General features: G+C 36.3%; 1 protein-coding gene across 1 annotated transcript in view; it reads right to left on the reverse strand.

Annotated features, from left to right (window-relative positions):
• MRPL13 (mitochondrial ribosomal protein L13) overlaps positions 1 to 14967 on the reverse strand; it is a 30477-nt gene that overhangs the window by 14966 nt on the left and 544 nt on the right. The window contains exons 2-6 of the mRNA XM_030444294.1: positions 14414 to 14537; positions 10483 to 10576; positions 8748 to 8808; positions 528 to 614; positions 56 to 177 (exon numbers count right to left, since the gene is read on the reverse strand). Of these exons, the coding sequence (XP_030300154.1) occupies positions 56 to 177; positions 528 to 614; positions 8748 to 8808; positions 10483 to 10576; positions 14414 to 14537 (488 nt within the window). The remainder of the gene's footprint in view (positions 1 to 55; positions 178 to 527; positions 615 to 8747; positions 8809 to 10482; positions 10577 to 14413; positions 14538 to 14967) is intronic.

Consider the following 14967-nt stretch of genomic DNA (forward strand, 5'->3'; position numbering starts at 1 on the left):
GTAATACATATTCAATTGAAGTGTCCTTTAAAAAAAAAAATTCTAAGATACTTACGGAGTCCAAACTCTTGGAAAGGCAGCAATTTCTTCTGGTGTATATTCATCTAACCTCTTGGGAATTGCACGTGGCTGAGGAATCTCTTGTAGAAGATTCTTCTGTATGTCTTCTGGAATAACCTGAGGCAGGTTATTAAGAACAGTCTTAACTTAATCTTAAATGACTGTCTAAAATACCCAGCATGACTCCTACCCAAATCCAGACCAAAACTTGTCAACACTACAGCATTCTCCATGCTACGTTTGACCTAAACACAGAAGGAAGACAATCTCACACATCATATTTCTCACAATCTCGTGAAATAATAATGAAAAAAGGACCAACATTTCAGCTATATTTAGATACATAAACAAAACCAACATGGTTTTTCTTATTTTACCTTCTTCTGACAAGAATTTTGTCATTGCTAACACTCAATCTTCACTTCCAAATTACACAGGAATGAAAACGTAACTGCATGACTACTCACATCTTCTGGGAAAAGGTGCAGCCTCTGCATCATAGTTCTTCTCAGAAGGTTTTTTGGAAGCGTTCTATAAACAGTCAGTTTAACAATCTGAGGAAAGATAATATGGGAACAAATAATTGGGCAAGCTACAAATAACATGAAAAAGGTAAACTGTATTTCCCTCTGTCTATTCCACTAGTCACAACCTCTTCTTAGTCAACTTCTTCCATGCTTCCACTCTGCCACTGCATTCAGAAGTTGATCCAGACTCACTGTTTTGGAAGAAGAAATACTCCCAGTTATATAAAGACCTATTCTAGCAGCCATATGGAAAATTTCATCTTTGAAAATGAAGAGCTATATTTAGCATCGTGGATGACTGCCTGTGATCATTCAGCAATGAAAAGAACTGTGGTAGTTCATTTACATACACATTATTGAGAGGGGAAAAAAAATGCTCTTAAAAATGTACCAGCTGTTCTCACCAATGAGTTTAACACTGTACACTGCTGTGTTTGAACGTCTATGCAATTAATGCATCCTGCCTTAAGCAAAGCTCACACTCCAATACACTGCATTATGGACCTACTATGTATATTTATAATTAATTCCTTTGTTATTATTTCTGGATGAGCAATCTCACCTCTGAGCATCAGGAACTAACAGAATCTGTACATCTACAACAAATGATGCTTACTGAAAATTAACAAAATTCAACAGGATTTCTTCTGGAGATACTGTTTGCATCTTGTATAGATGCCTGCAAGTTAAATTCAAAGTCCATTGTTATGGACTTTGACCAAAAGGAACATTTTTAAATTTAAACTGCAGGAGACCAAAAAAGAAAAAAAAATTCTTTTCTGAAGGACAGCAAAGCATTCAGGGGTAGCTCTGCAACAAGCTACAAGGGACATAGCCAACTAGACCAGGTTGCTCAGAGTCCTGCTCAACCTGACCTCAAACAACGATGAGACATCCACAACTCTGGCAACTTGTGCCAGTGTCTCACTACCCTCACTGTAAAAAACTTCTTCCTTATGATCAATTTAAATCTACCCTCTTTCACTTTAAAACTATGATCCCTTGCTGTCACTACAGGCCTTGGTAAAAAGTTTGTCCTCATCTTCCTTTAAGACCCCTGTAAATACTGAAAGGCCACAATAAGGTCTTTCAAGAGCCTTCTTTTCTCCAGGCTGAACAACCCCAACTCTCTCAGTCTGTCTTCATAGGAGAGGTGCTCTGGCACTCTCATAATCTTCATGGCCCCCTCCTCTGGACTCGCTCCAAGAGCTTCATGTCCACCCTGTACTGGGGGCTCCAGAACTGGCACAGTACTCCAGAGGGATCTCACCAAGAGAGTAGAGGGGGAGAATCACCTCCCTCGACCTGCTGGCCACGCAGCCCAGGATATGATTGGCTTTCTTGGTTGCAAGTGTACATTGCTAGTTCATATTCAAGTTTCTCATGCACTAGAATCTCCAAATCCTTTGCAGGGATGCTCTCAGCTCCTTCATCCTATAATCTCTACTGATACTGGGGATTGCCCTAATCCAAGTACAGGACTTTACACTTGGCCTTGTTGAACCTCATGAGATTCATACATGCCCACTTCTCAAGCATGTTCAGGTATCTTCTGGATGGCATCTTACCTCGAGCAAATAAACTGCCACTCAGCCTGGCATCATCTGCAAACTTGCTGAGGGTGCATTTGATTCTACTGCCTTTGTCAGTGATGAAGATCCTAAATCCTTCCCTGATCCAGACCAGGAAATCAGACTTCACTGTCCCACCTTCTTCAGGTCCACAGCTTCAATGCAACTGAATGAACTCTCACAGGAAACAAATTTAGGACTTACCAACCAAATATTCAAACAACTCATTTTACAATCACGTTTTTTCAGTTGTCATAGAACCTTTAATGCTGCATCAAAATATTGCTTCTACATGTTACACCCATGTGAAGAATAAGAAAGGAATAATAAGAGGGTGATGAAACACAGGCTGCCCAGGGAGGCTGTGGAGTCTCCTTCTCTGGAGACATTCAAAACCTACCTAGACATGTTCCTATGTGACCTCCTGTAGGTGACCCTTTTCTGGCAGGGGGGTTGGACTCAATGATCTCTCGAGGTCCCTTCCAACCCCTAACATTGTGATTTCTGTGAATAACCCCAACTTTCAGCACATGTTCCCTACCCTAAGAAGCAGGGGGCAAAGAGGGAACAAAGCCCCTTGGCTTCTGCAGCTCATCTTCATTTCCTTGCTGGAAACACAAATTGATAACTACAAGGTAGCAATTCCAACTACAGAACAGAAGGCCATACAGAATAGAGGAGAAAGTGCTAGAAAAACTCTCCCTTCCTTCATTGTAACATCTACCTCAAAGACTTTTCTACAGCCGAAGCAAATCCAAATCCATCTCCTGAAAACATCAAGGTTACATCCAGCTTCTTGCCCAAAATCTTGCCTAGAGCCAGACTGTCACTCTCATTGGTGTCATGACAAGTCACAAAAGTCAGAAAAGTACAGGCTGCTTTTGCAACTTTAGTTAGGTGGTATAACAGAAAATTACAGATCCAACAAGCAGTATTTACAGGGTGTTAAGTAAGGGCTCTCCTGCTACCTGCACAGTCTCATATTTTGCTAAAAATACACCAACCCACGTGTTTGAAATTCCAAAAAAAAGTCTGCTACTGAGCTCAAGCAAAATCCAGATTCAGTGCTGTTTCTTAAAGATTAAGAACAAGAAGAAAATCTTTCTATATGCTTTTAATACACATCTAATAAAAGACAATGCTTATTGTTTTCTATGTGATTGACTTTGGTCTATTAAAATAAGTTTAATTTTACACAAAAGGTATAAAACCTAGTTGATTTCTGCCCGAACGCAAACAAGCAAGAAGGTCTACCTACTCACAGATGTCTGAAACCTTGACCTCAGTTATTAACAAATTAGTGAAGTATTAACAGCTTATTCTGTTATTTATGGATTCCTACTGCACCCTCTCCCCACTCCTTTCCAATACCAGTAACCTTTCAAATTCCACATCCTCAAAAAAACTCTCTCCTAAAGGCCATGACACATTTGTATCAGGTAAAGCTATCCAGCATCAGATGTATACAGCCACCAGAGTGTTAACACTTGGGGATTTTTGAAGAACTGGAATGCTCTTTGCCCCAATTTCTTTTAAATTACAAAATTCCTGTTGGCTGTAGTTACAATTTCCATCTTGAATATTGCAATACTTTTTTTCCAAGTGGGCTAATTTATATGCTGACTGAATAAGACACACTCTTCATCGCAGTTACATGAAATGATGTCTTTAATTTTCAATTTAAAGAACCAATTAGGAGGAAACAAACATGAAGGCAGCTCTAGTTAAATTCTTGCACTTTCAGTCCATTACCACATGGTCTAACATTTTACGAGTACAACAAAATTAAAAATATATCTATCTGAAACATTGTGTGAGGCTTGAACATTTCAATTTTTTTGATAGGTTTTGGCTCAGATGCAAGTTGCAGACTACACTTGATGGAGAGCAAGTTCTGAGAAAGATTCTTTGCCAGATTAAACATACTTAAAGAAGGAAATCAACAGAGAAACATCACTCCTGTTCCTGAGAAGCACAAAATAATTGGCCAAATTTCCAGAAGAAACTCCACTCTAGCAGCTGAATTAAGTATAATAATTGCCAGGAAGCAACTCTAGGACATGGGAAGCACACAGTGCTCCAGAGAAAACAAAGTGATTTATTACTGGGCATGCAAAAAAGAAAAGCCTGGAAGAATTTCAGGAGCTACACCAGTTATCTGGAGGTACAGTTGATACTATGGCTTCCTTCTAGCAGTTCTTGGTTTCCTGTTCTGTATACAATACACAATATCACTCTTTTCACCATATACGTTGTAAAAGCCCACAAAGAACTTCGCTTTACTATCTCTGAGAGTTGTATGAATAGCACAGCAACAGTGAATACATTTAATACTGCTATAAGAATCATTTAGTCACAGACAAATTAAACTTCCATAGCATGCCATCTTGCTTACCACTACTGTTCAGCACTTGAAAACTCAAGAATTTTAATGTGTCCTTTAAATTTAGCATTGCAAATTCAAATAAGAAATTAAGACCTTTTTTTAACAAAGAAGTATTTGGTTTTGTCTACCATGAAGGAAAAGGCCAAGCCATCTCTAAGACGTATTTAGAGCACCAAAAGGTTTAAAGAGAACAGGTTCCCATATAACAATATTCTCCACACACTGTACTAACTTCTGCATGCCTACTGATCTGGACTTAAAAGTGCTGATCTACTTAATTTAAAAAGATTGCTTCATAGTCATAAAAGAAAATTATATCTGGTGTATAATATACAGCTTTTAGCATGTACATATTACTGTATCAACTATCCCTTATGGATGAGAAGAAAATAGACTTTCAAATACCAACACCAAGATTTAACCATGTTTTCTGTCCAAGCCTTTCTTCAAAAGATCATTATTATGCAGATATAATGGCAAGTCTATACATGCTAGCAATTGCTAGACAGCATTCAAAAGGGGAATTAGAACATTTAAAGCCCGTTCATATCAGTGCCAGCAGCTGAACAAAACAGAGCCCTGACAGCCACACAGGCTTCCTCAGAGCTATCCTGCTTCACTTAATAATCTTCCCTAGCAGGTAACATTCATTCTCAACAATTATTACCCATTATTTTGTTGTCAGAGCCAAAAGAGCCTTTGAATACTGCAAAGGTCAATCCTCTCACTGAGCATTTGGTAAAAGCCAATTTTTTTTTTTGGGGGGGGGAGGGTGTGGGGACAGTGTGGGGGAGAGTTTCTAATGCAGCCAAAATGAATGTGAGCTAAGTTTTGCTTACTTTTAAAACTAGAACTAGAATAAAAAAATGTTGAAAACTTTGTCCTGACATGATTACGACCTGGTTCTACGGATTAGATCTGTCAACATATTTTGTAGGCATTTTAATTAAAAACTAAGATTTTTCCAAAAAGTTTTTTCCAAGTAATTTTTTCTTTCAAATCTGTAAGATTTACAAGTACAATTTTTAGTCTTCTGATATCAAGTACTTTGAAGCCTAATTTTCAAAGTCCTGGTCTCCTGTCTATCAGCATTTTTCCAGGTAAACAAAATTTCTGCATATTTTATTAAGAGCAAACATGAGAACCCCAATCTTCTATGCATTCTGAAGACCTGCATCTCAAACAAAAAGGGCTTTTTTATTTTCAAAAGAATCTCTTGTCAAAGAAAACACACCAAACCTTTCCAGCAGATTTTTTGTAGCAAGCCACAATGGAAATTATATTGTTTGCCATTATATACCCTAAGAGAGTAGTAAGGCCACACATAATATTAGTACTATATTAACATGGGAAGCTTTCAAGTCCACTGGACAAGCCTCCAACAGCATTATCTGACCTCATACTGACACTGCTTTGTGTAGGAGGCTGGACTAGATATTTGGAGTTCTCTCCAACCTGAGTCATCCCATGTTCCTATATAAAAATGTACATTAACATTCAAAATTCAGAACAAATTCTTCCGAAGAAGTAAGCTGGATATAATGATGTCAACCTCCACAAGTGAAAATATCAGATCCTGATCCATCCTTATCTTGGTACCTTATGAAATAACCAGAAATGATCAAGAAGGACTATCTAACCAGACTGCAGAGAACATTTCTACTTTCTGACAAAAATACTTATGACTTTCAGCCCCCCACATAAACATGAACTATGCCATTTTGCATCAAATTACTCCTCATAACCTTTTGAATTCTGTATCAACTGTGAACCAGTTTTTCATTAAAACCTGTCTTTCTGCATACGAGGAACTATGTTTAAACAAAACTGTAATGGAAAAATATTTATCTTGGGGATTTATATGTTTGAATTTAGACATATGTAAGTAAAGACAATACGAAGCAGTACTGGAGTGCTACTATAAACATACACTCATGGAATCTTACAAGCTTTAATCTATTTCTTATATAAACTGAAAACAGTCCTATCCCAGGAAAGTTTACAAGGTGTTATGTCAACATCCTTTTTCCTTGAAAGTAGCATCTTCCATTAGTGCCTCATTTTCTGTAACAGGACTATTTCCAGAAACAATGTTGACTCATCTAATGAAGCACTAACAGGATGAGCTAGCAGGAGACAACAGGACCAAGAGCAGAGAAAAAGTAGTAGCCTTTAGGATGAAAATAATGCTTTACAGAATGAAGATTTTGATAACACAGAAAAATAAACTCTGCTTCCAACAGCCTACCTAATTCCACTGGCTTCACAGAAATTGAATTTAATATGATTAAAATCGAAATGGTCTCTTTTTAATTCAAATAAGTGAAATAGAGTGATTTGTAAAAGTCTCCACAATAACTATACATCCTTTAGATGATATTTTGGAAATCCAAATGCTGTTTAGACTAGTCATTGTTCTAACAGTAATCCTTTTTTTTTTTTGGTTTGAATAGCTAGTTCTAAAAATAAAACAAGTTAATAAAACATCATAAATTCTGCCTTTGTCATATACAAATGTATTTTACAAAACAATTCAACCAGTAAATAAAATTTCTAGCTGTAAAATACCTTGCAAGTGAAAACCTGGAACAGCTACACATACAGAGTATATCATATCAAATTACCATCCACTACTATTATTTATGAAAAAAATACATAGGCAGTATCTTTTCTGAGAGGGTCATCAAAATGCTTCCACTTCAACAGAATGAAAGAGTTAATGGCTGAGGGCTCTGTTTCAAGAAAGTTCCTCTCCCTAAATTAGATCAAGCCTTGAGCCAAATCACCATTTGCTGAGCCTCTGTCCAACATGCTTTAGTTATTGGCAATGTATTTAATCCTCCTCTGTTTCCACAAAAAATTCATCTATGAGTCTGGCAAAAAAAGAAATATTTCAGACTGAATGTCAGAAGGTAATTTACAGAGTGTCCAATTCTCAAGCCCTAACAAACAAGTTGTGTTATGCTGCCTCCCAGTGCACAGTATCTGCTTGAAGCCCAAATGAAAAAGACTGAGGAATCCATTTTAGACATAGAACTACCAATAATTCACAGATAAATCACAACTGTCTTAGAGTCTGTTCTCATCAGCATTTAAATTGCTTAGAAAAAATTTAGACAGAAAATACTACTGTCCTCTGGGATTTCATTTCACTTTAAATAAAGAAATTGTAAAGGAAAAATGGAAACCAGGTAAATGCATACTGTGGACTGCTTTTTTATTGAGCACTTGAACAATGTCTTTTATACAAAGAATTTTAGGATAAAATATGATTTCTAAATCATGAATAAAATATAATTGACAAAACACATCAACTTTACATCAGATAAAATTTCTCTAGGAAAAGAAGTATTTTAATATTTTATACATAGAGAGTAACCCAAGCCAAAGCATTTCAAAGTCAAAAATAAACAGATATCTGCTAACTTCTGTAGGCCTCGTATCATGGTCTGAAACACTAGTACTTGGAGAATTCAGTCTTCCAATGTTGACCACTCAAACACTCAAAGTAATTTGATACCTATGGAAGTCAACATTCCAAAATATTCATATCTAGCACCCTATTTTTTTTTAATCAGTAACAAACTCATCAATGCTGACATTCAGAAGTTATGTCTCGTACAGACATTAAATACAGAGGGCTAAATTCAATACAATCACAATTTCCAATTTTTTCACAGATCATGGACACACAGCATTGCAGAAAAGATTTTAAAAAATTAATAATTTAACAAAACCCACAGTTTCATTTACTAGGAGATAGTGGAACTTGTACTTCCTAGCATTTTTAAGAATATCATTATCCTTGCTGGCTCGTAAAGTTGTAGGGTCATTAAACTGAGATACAGCTCAGCTCAATCTAACATAAGGCAGTCTGCTTATGGGAAAGGTCAGACCTCTGAAACTAAAGGCAAGTGAATCCATCAAAAATGAGTGAAGCAAATGAACTTTATTTGCTCATTTGGACAGCATGGAAAAATCATGAATGTGTACAACCTTTAATCAAACCCCCAAACATGTTGCTTACAAAAACACTGTTCCAATCCAAGCTGCTAAGAGCCTAAGCAGAATGTTTGTAATTTAGCTTTAGACATTCAGGTAACTGATCTCCTTTGTTTGTGGGAACTAAAGAAGTTAAATGAAAACTAGCTAAATAAAAATTGTCATCTTTACCAAGGGAAGGAAAGAATGGAAAACACTTACAGCAGTTGGATCCTTCAAGTGGAGCTGAGTTGCTGTAACTTGTTTGAAACCACCAGGATAGCTAGAAAAAGAATAATCATACAAGCTTAATACTATATGCTCAAGCATAATGTTTACACAAGTGTCACTCCACCTTGAACAGAAGTGTGATGTTATTATAAGCCTCCAAAAAAGGAAGTTGTTCTCATGAGGCCATCAACAGTATTTAATTAAAAGACTTTATCCTGTTAAGTATCTAATGTTAATGCCAGCTGTACTTTCTTAATTGCTTTAGTATTAAAAATTTGGCATTTTACAAGCAGATGGATTTGTTTTATAAACCACTTATTAAATAAACTATAACAGCTTCAAAATACAATTGGAGTAAGATATGCAAAACTTGGAAATATTTCAAGATGATCAAGACTCTCAGCCAGTCTGTGGCTAAAGCATGATATAACCATTCTGAACAGTATTTAATATTTTCTTACAAATTTAAGTAAACCATAGCATGATTTGACATATCTAGAGTAATAAAATGTGACTTCCTGTAAATAAAACTGTACTGCAATGCATTCATCTTTCTCAAGCCTTTGTGATGTGGTGAAGTCACAAAAATGAACATTTAAGCATATACTTTACATGCATACGCTGGTACAAGAATGAATACAGTGGTCCAAGAAATTACACAGATAGGTAAAGACAGGTTTCATTCTCATTTAATTATGCTACTAGGTATCAGCCTTAGAGAAACTAAAACAAACCCAACATAATAAAACATGTACACTTAGGGACAGGCACAGATTTAAATATTTGTTTTAATTGTCCTGTTCTTTTTCCTTACTCAAACCAAACCAGCTACTTATACAAGTGCTTTCACTTATAAGATTTTAGTTAAAAATTTAAAGAAATCATAGGACGAGTAGGGGAAAAAAACATGGTAATTTCCATCTACTCTGAGCAAGAACTTTGCAGCAATTCAGCAACGGAATTTCAGGACTTAAACATCAGTACTAGCAAAATTAGCTTTCTCAGTGTGATTTATCTCTTGACTGGAGACATTTTAACACTTAAAGATTATTATCTACTGTAGTCACAGTACCAAATAGAAGTAACTTTTCTCACTTGACAGAACTGAACATTGCCATGCTGTCTCTGATTATTGCACCTCCATTGGTAAACAAGTTATGTCTGCCAGAATAATACATCGTACACTATTGTATACATCAGTACATCTTGAGAGCACCTCATTAACTAGGTTGTTTCAGTTTCTTTTTTTTTTTTTTTTTGCATCCTCTGATTCAATAATATATTAATCTTGGCATTTTTATTAGGTAATAGGCAGTGGTACAGAAACTGAATTTGGCAACTGGACATCTCTCAAATGGGCAGTGCCAATAGCAATGTCTTCTACTGCTTAGTAAATAACACAGTCCACAATGGGCTCATGGGTTCACCCAAAACAACTTGGCTCACCAAATCTGTTAACTTACTTAATTGCTCTAACTACTCTCGAGTTAGATTATTCCCCTAAACACACACACTTGGGGAAGGAAATAAAAAAAAGGAAGAAAAAGAAAAAACAAGCAACAAATTAGAAAAAGGCTTTGTCATTTTAAACATTGTAACATCTGGAAACACAAACAAAAACATGTAAGTAGAGATTGCCTTTTGAACCAATATACTAAATACTTTTAATATTAAGAAAATATTAAATTTACCATTAGCCCACTTGCATATTTATTAAAAAGCTTACCCTGTATGTGAAGAATATACTTTCTGTTCCCATTTGTTACCAGAGAAAGCAATATGTCTTGTATTTATTATGACAACATGATCTCCACAGTCACCTAAAAGGTAGAAATCAGTGGAAAATATTAAGAGAATTATAGGAGTATTCAACCTAAATAACAGCTATAGTCTGTGGCAGGTACACAGTAGCAAATATATACATACTTCATAAAGCTCAAATTTAAGATATCTGAGCTTTCTGAGTCACACCATCCAAACCTGCACTTACATACTGACCTTAATTACTGTATTTATTAGGACTTTATCAGGATAGAAGGCAGGTGCACAGGTAAAATACCATATTAAAGAACTAAACCATTACAGTTATATAGCCAAGAGCTAAAACTGGGGCTTAAAGGAAAGTGTGTTGTTTTATTCAACTTACTATGCTGCATATGCACCTATCTTTCAAAAAACCCAGTATAAAACCAAAGATTAGTTATAGAGGATGACCCATAACAATTGTTTCATTTTAGTTTTCCCATGAAAACAGTACCAATGTTTACTGGAGGAATGAATATTTTGGGAGGAATACAATAATTCTTTCAAGTAATTACAGCCTATGGCTAAATACATAAAACAAAAGATTGTGGGGCAGCAGGGGAGGCAGAAAAGCTGTACAAAACCCCTAAAATAAATCTATTTGGAAAAAACACATTTTCACCCAATCAAGTTGAAACTAATGTTACACACATTCAGTGTGTTTAGTGTTACATCAGTAACTATCACATTTCCAGTTTTTTTAAGGGCAAGGTCTATAATGTGTCACCAATACTTTGCCAGAAACAGTTACTTTAATAGAACTTTACTAATGAAGTGACAGTAAAACCCAAACTATCTCAAAATATGATGAAAACATTAGAGATACAGTTTTTAATTTCAAAAGTAATCACCTTGATCAGCTGCATAAACTAAAACCACCCTTTTAAGCAACTACAGATGCCTCATCCACTCTTCAAATGCATTACCATATTAGAATAAAGTGAGTATTTGAAGAGGCTCATTTCTTTAAAATATTCTTCAACTAGATCTGATTGCTCAAAGCCCTGTTCAAACTGACCTTAAATATTTCCAGGGATGAGGAATCCACCACCCCCCTGGGCAGCATGTTTCCATGTTTCACCTTCATTGTAAAAAATTTCTTCTGTATTACTAGTCTGAATCTACCTCCTTTCAGTTAAAAATTATTACCCCTTGTTCTTAACTACAGACCTTGGTAAAAAGTTTGTCCCCATCTTTCTTATAAGCCCTTTTTAAATACTGAAAGGCTCAAGTAATGTCTCTCAAAAGCTCATTCTTCTCTGGACTAAAAAAATCCCAACTGCTTTAGCCTTTCCTCATAGAACTGTTCCAGCCCTCTATTTATTTTTGTTACCCTCCTGTGGACCTGCTCCAAGAGCTCCATGTCTATCGTGTGCTGAAGGCTCCAGAGCTGGATGCAGCATTCCAGGTGGGGTCTCAGCAGAACAGAGGAGCAGAATCACCTCCCTCAACCTGCTGGCTTTCTGGGCTGCAAGTGCACACTGCCAGCTCATGTCCAGGTTTTCACCCACTAGAACAAATAAGTCCTTCTCTGCATGGTGCTCTGAATCCCTTCATTCCCCAGCCTGTACTGATGCCCTAAACTAGGAGAAAGACCCTGCACTTGGCCTTGTTGAATTTCATTAGATTCACATTTCGTTAGATTCTTGAGCATGTCCTGGACCCTCAAGCATGTCAACAATTTCCACACTATAAGATAGAATTACTCTTTTATGAAGTCTGTATGTTTTCAAACAATACATAAAATAACGCCAGTACTCTCTGTTACAATATATACAATTTGTTACATACTCCGTTATAAATTGAATCTCTTCAAATAATACTAAGTTGCCACGGTAAATCCATTTTATCATACAGTAAAAACACATGCTTCAAAAAAATGCATTTTTCCTACATTTTAATTGAAGATTAAATGGTAATTAAAGGTACAAGTTGCCAACTGTTAACTCACAAGACTGACAAATTACTTGCCAAATTTTTCATTACAAGTTTCTGATGCTTCTTCCAGCTATTATAAACTAACAATGGAAGTTAAAGTAACACCTGGACCAGATGAGGGTTGTGGGAGACTTGTACCCAGCCCAGTCTGCTCCTTCAGGGATGCAGAGAACAGAAGCCAGTCCTGCCCAAGCAAGGGAAGTGGTTTACCTGCACTTGCTCACAATCCAACAGAAAGAACCAAATCACCAAATATTTTAAAAAACTGGCCCACTATTTTTCATTCTGTATTGTGAAGCTGCTCTCAAAGAAAACATGCAAGAGGATGAGGATATAAAGAGGAGGTGCAAAAGAAACCTAAAAGTACAGATTAAGATATCCTAAACAAGGCTGTATCCCTTTGTTAAAGGAATATGGTCTGTCAGCATCTAAAAATATAAGACACTGGAGAATAATGAAAGATTAGCCCTAAAACAGAAAATAAATATTCATGAAATCAGATTTCTTTCTTTCCTTAAACACAACTGAAATTCAGCTCCAGATACTTTTCAAGTCAATAAATAAATAAATAAATTTATGGAAGGTTATCTGGATGCTAAATTAAAAGCAAAACAAAAAAAAAACTTCACAATGTTTTTCTAGGAAACTGCTGCCTCACAGATAATAACACATTTTGGTTTTAGTTCAGAAAAAAAAATGAAACAAAAATGCAAACAACAAAGAAAGGATTAAAAAAATGAAAAATTAATAAATACTTTGCAAATTTCTCAGTAGTAGTAACCTATCAATCTCAGGTGTAATGCATTTGGCATTGATTCAGAAAATACTTTAGACCAAAGTTATCTTTAAAATGGCTTTCAAGGACTTTATAGATGTAAAGTCAAAGATCTTTCCCACAGGGCAACCAAAAGCATTCCCACTCAATGTGCATTTTATTTTTCAGACAGCCTTAGAAACCAGTGACATCTTGTGGATAAAACCTAATCTGCAACAGCAGAACTTTATTTTTGTAACACTACAAATACTACCTGCTATTATAGAGAACAGATTGAGCTTAACTTTAGTACATACACTCTACAAAGTTTAATGCTTGCTTTCTGTTTCAGTAGTATCTCTTGAAAAATTTACATAACAGGAAATATTGTATCATCAGTGAAGGATCACCTTTTTATTATCTAGAAAATGCTTATCACCACGAAACAGACACTACAGTATCACATGTAATGAAGATCACAGATACATCTTTACTGATGCATCTTCTAGTTTCCAGAAAACATTTTTTTAAATAGAATTAAAGAAGCAGGTATCTTTCAACAGTGACTGTGTCTCCCATTTAAGAATGAGATTTCAGCCTGTGATGACAGAATGTCTGAGGCCAGAAGGAAACTGCAGCTCATGCTGTCCAAACCCCTCTCCTGTTCAAGCAGGGCCAGCTTCTAAATATCTCCAAGGATATCTTCTGAACAGCTCCACAACTTCTTGGGCAACCATTTCCAGTTAATCTCACAGGAAAAACACATTTCCTGATGTTCAAAGAGAATGTCCTGTGTATCAGTCTGTACCTGTTGCCTCACGAAGACAGGACTTTTCTGCACCTTATTCAGAATGGAGTACTGCAAGAACTCTATAGCAGTGTGCAGCTACTGAAAGGTAGCATTCAGAAATCCTGATCAAGAATCTCATCCGAGTTTGATTACATGCACTGTGAATTAAATCTTTATGTTTAAAATCAGCCTAAAGAAAAAAAAGTCAAGATTTTAAAATAAGTGGGAGCACAACCTACTGGAAATTCAGCTACTTAAAATAATTTATGTATTTATAGTAGAAGACAATGACATAAGATTGTAGAGGGGCATGAAAACAAAAGATGAGAACTGAAAGAAATCAAACTTGCTCTTATCTACTGGAATACTCACTTAGTGCATGATATATAGGTTTATGCCTCCCTTCAAGTCTCATTGCAGCCGCAACTGCTATTTTTCCTGGTGGCTGCATCTTTGCATCAAGGAGATACCAGGCTCTGGCAAAAGTAGCCCATTGCTAAAGAGAAAGAGAGGCAATACTTAACATAGTGAGAGGAGCTTAGTTTCTCTAATTGGATCAATACTTTACATTCCAAAATAGTAGAAGAGATTTTAATATTTAACAACATCCCCCTCCAAATAATCTTTAAATGGATGAAGAACGCCACTACATGCTGTGATACACCCACTGCTGAACTTGGTTCCAACACCGGCGCTGGAATTAATGCTTAAAAGTTACCAGCTCCAAGAGTTTGTTGCAAAAATCAGTATCTCTTGCTGCAAGCTTCCCTTATTGCTAATTGAACTGTAAATCGGGGCTGGCCACTGAGCATCTCCAGTTCGAAGGCAGCAATAAGTATCATCGAGTCCAACTCCCTGCTCTTAGCAGGACTAAACCTGCTCTGTGACAAAGCAGCGCAACGCCCTTGGCCATCTGGGTGAAGGAA

Source organism: Calypte anna, chromosome 2, assembly GCF_003957555.1.
Source record: "Calypte anna isolate BGI_N300 chromosome 2, bCalAnn1_v1.p, whole genome shotgun sequence".
Taxonomy (NCBI): domain Eukaryota; kingdom Metazoa; phylum Chordata; class Aves; order Apodiformes; family Trochilidae; genus Calypte; species Calypte anna.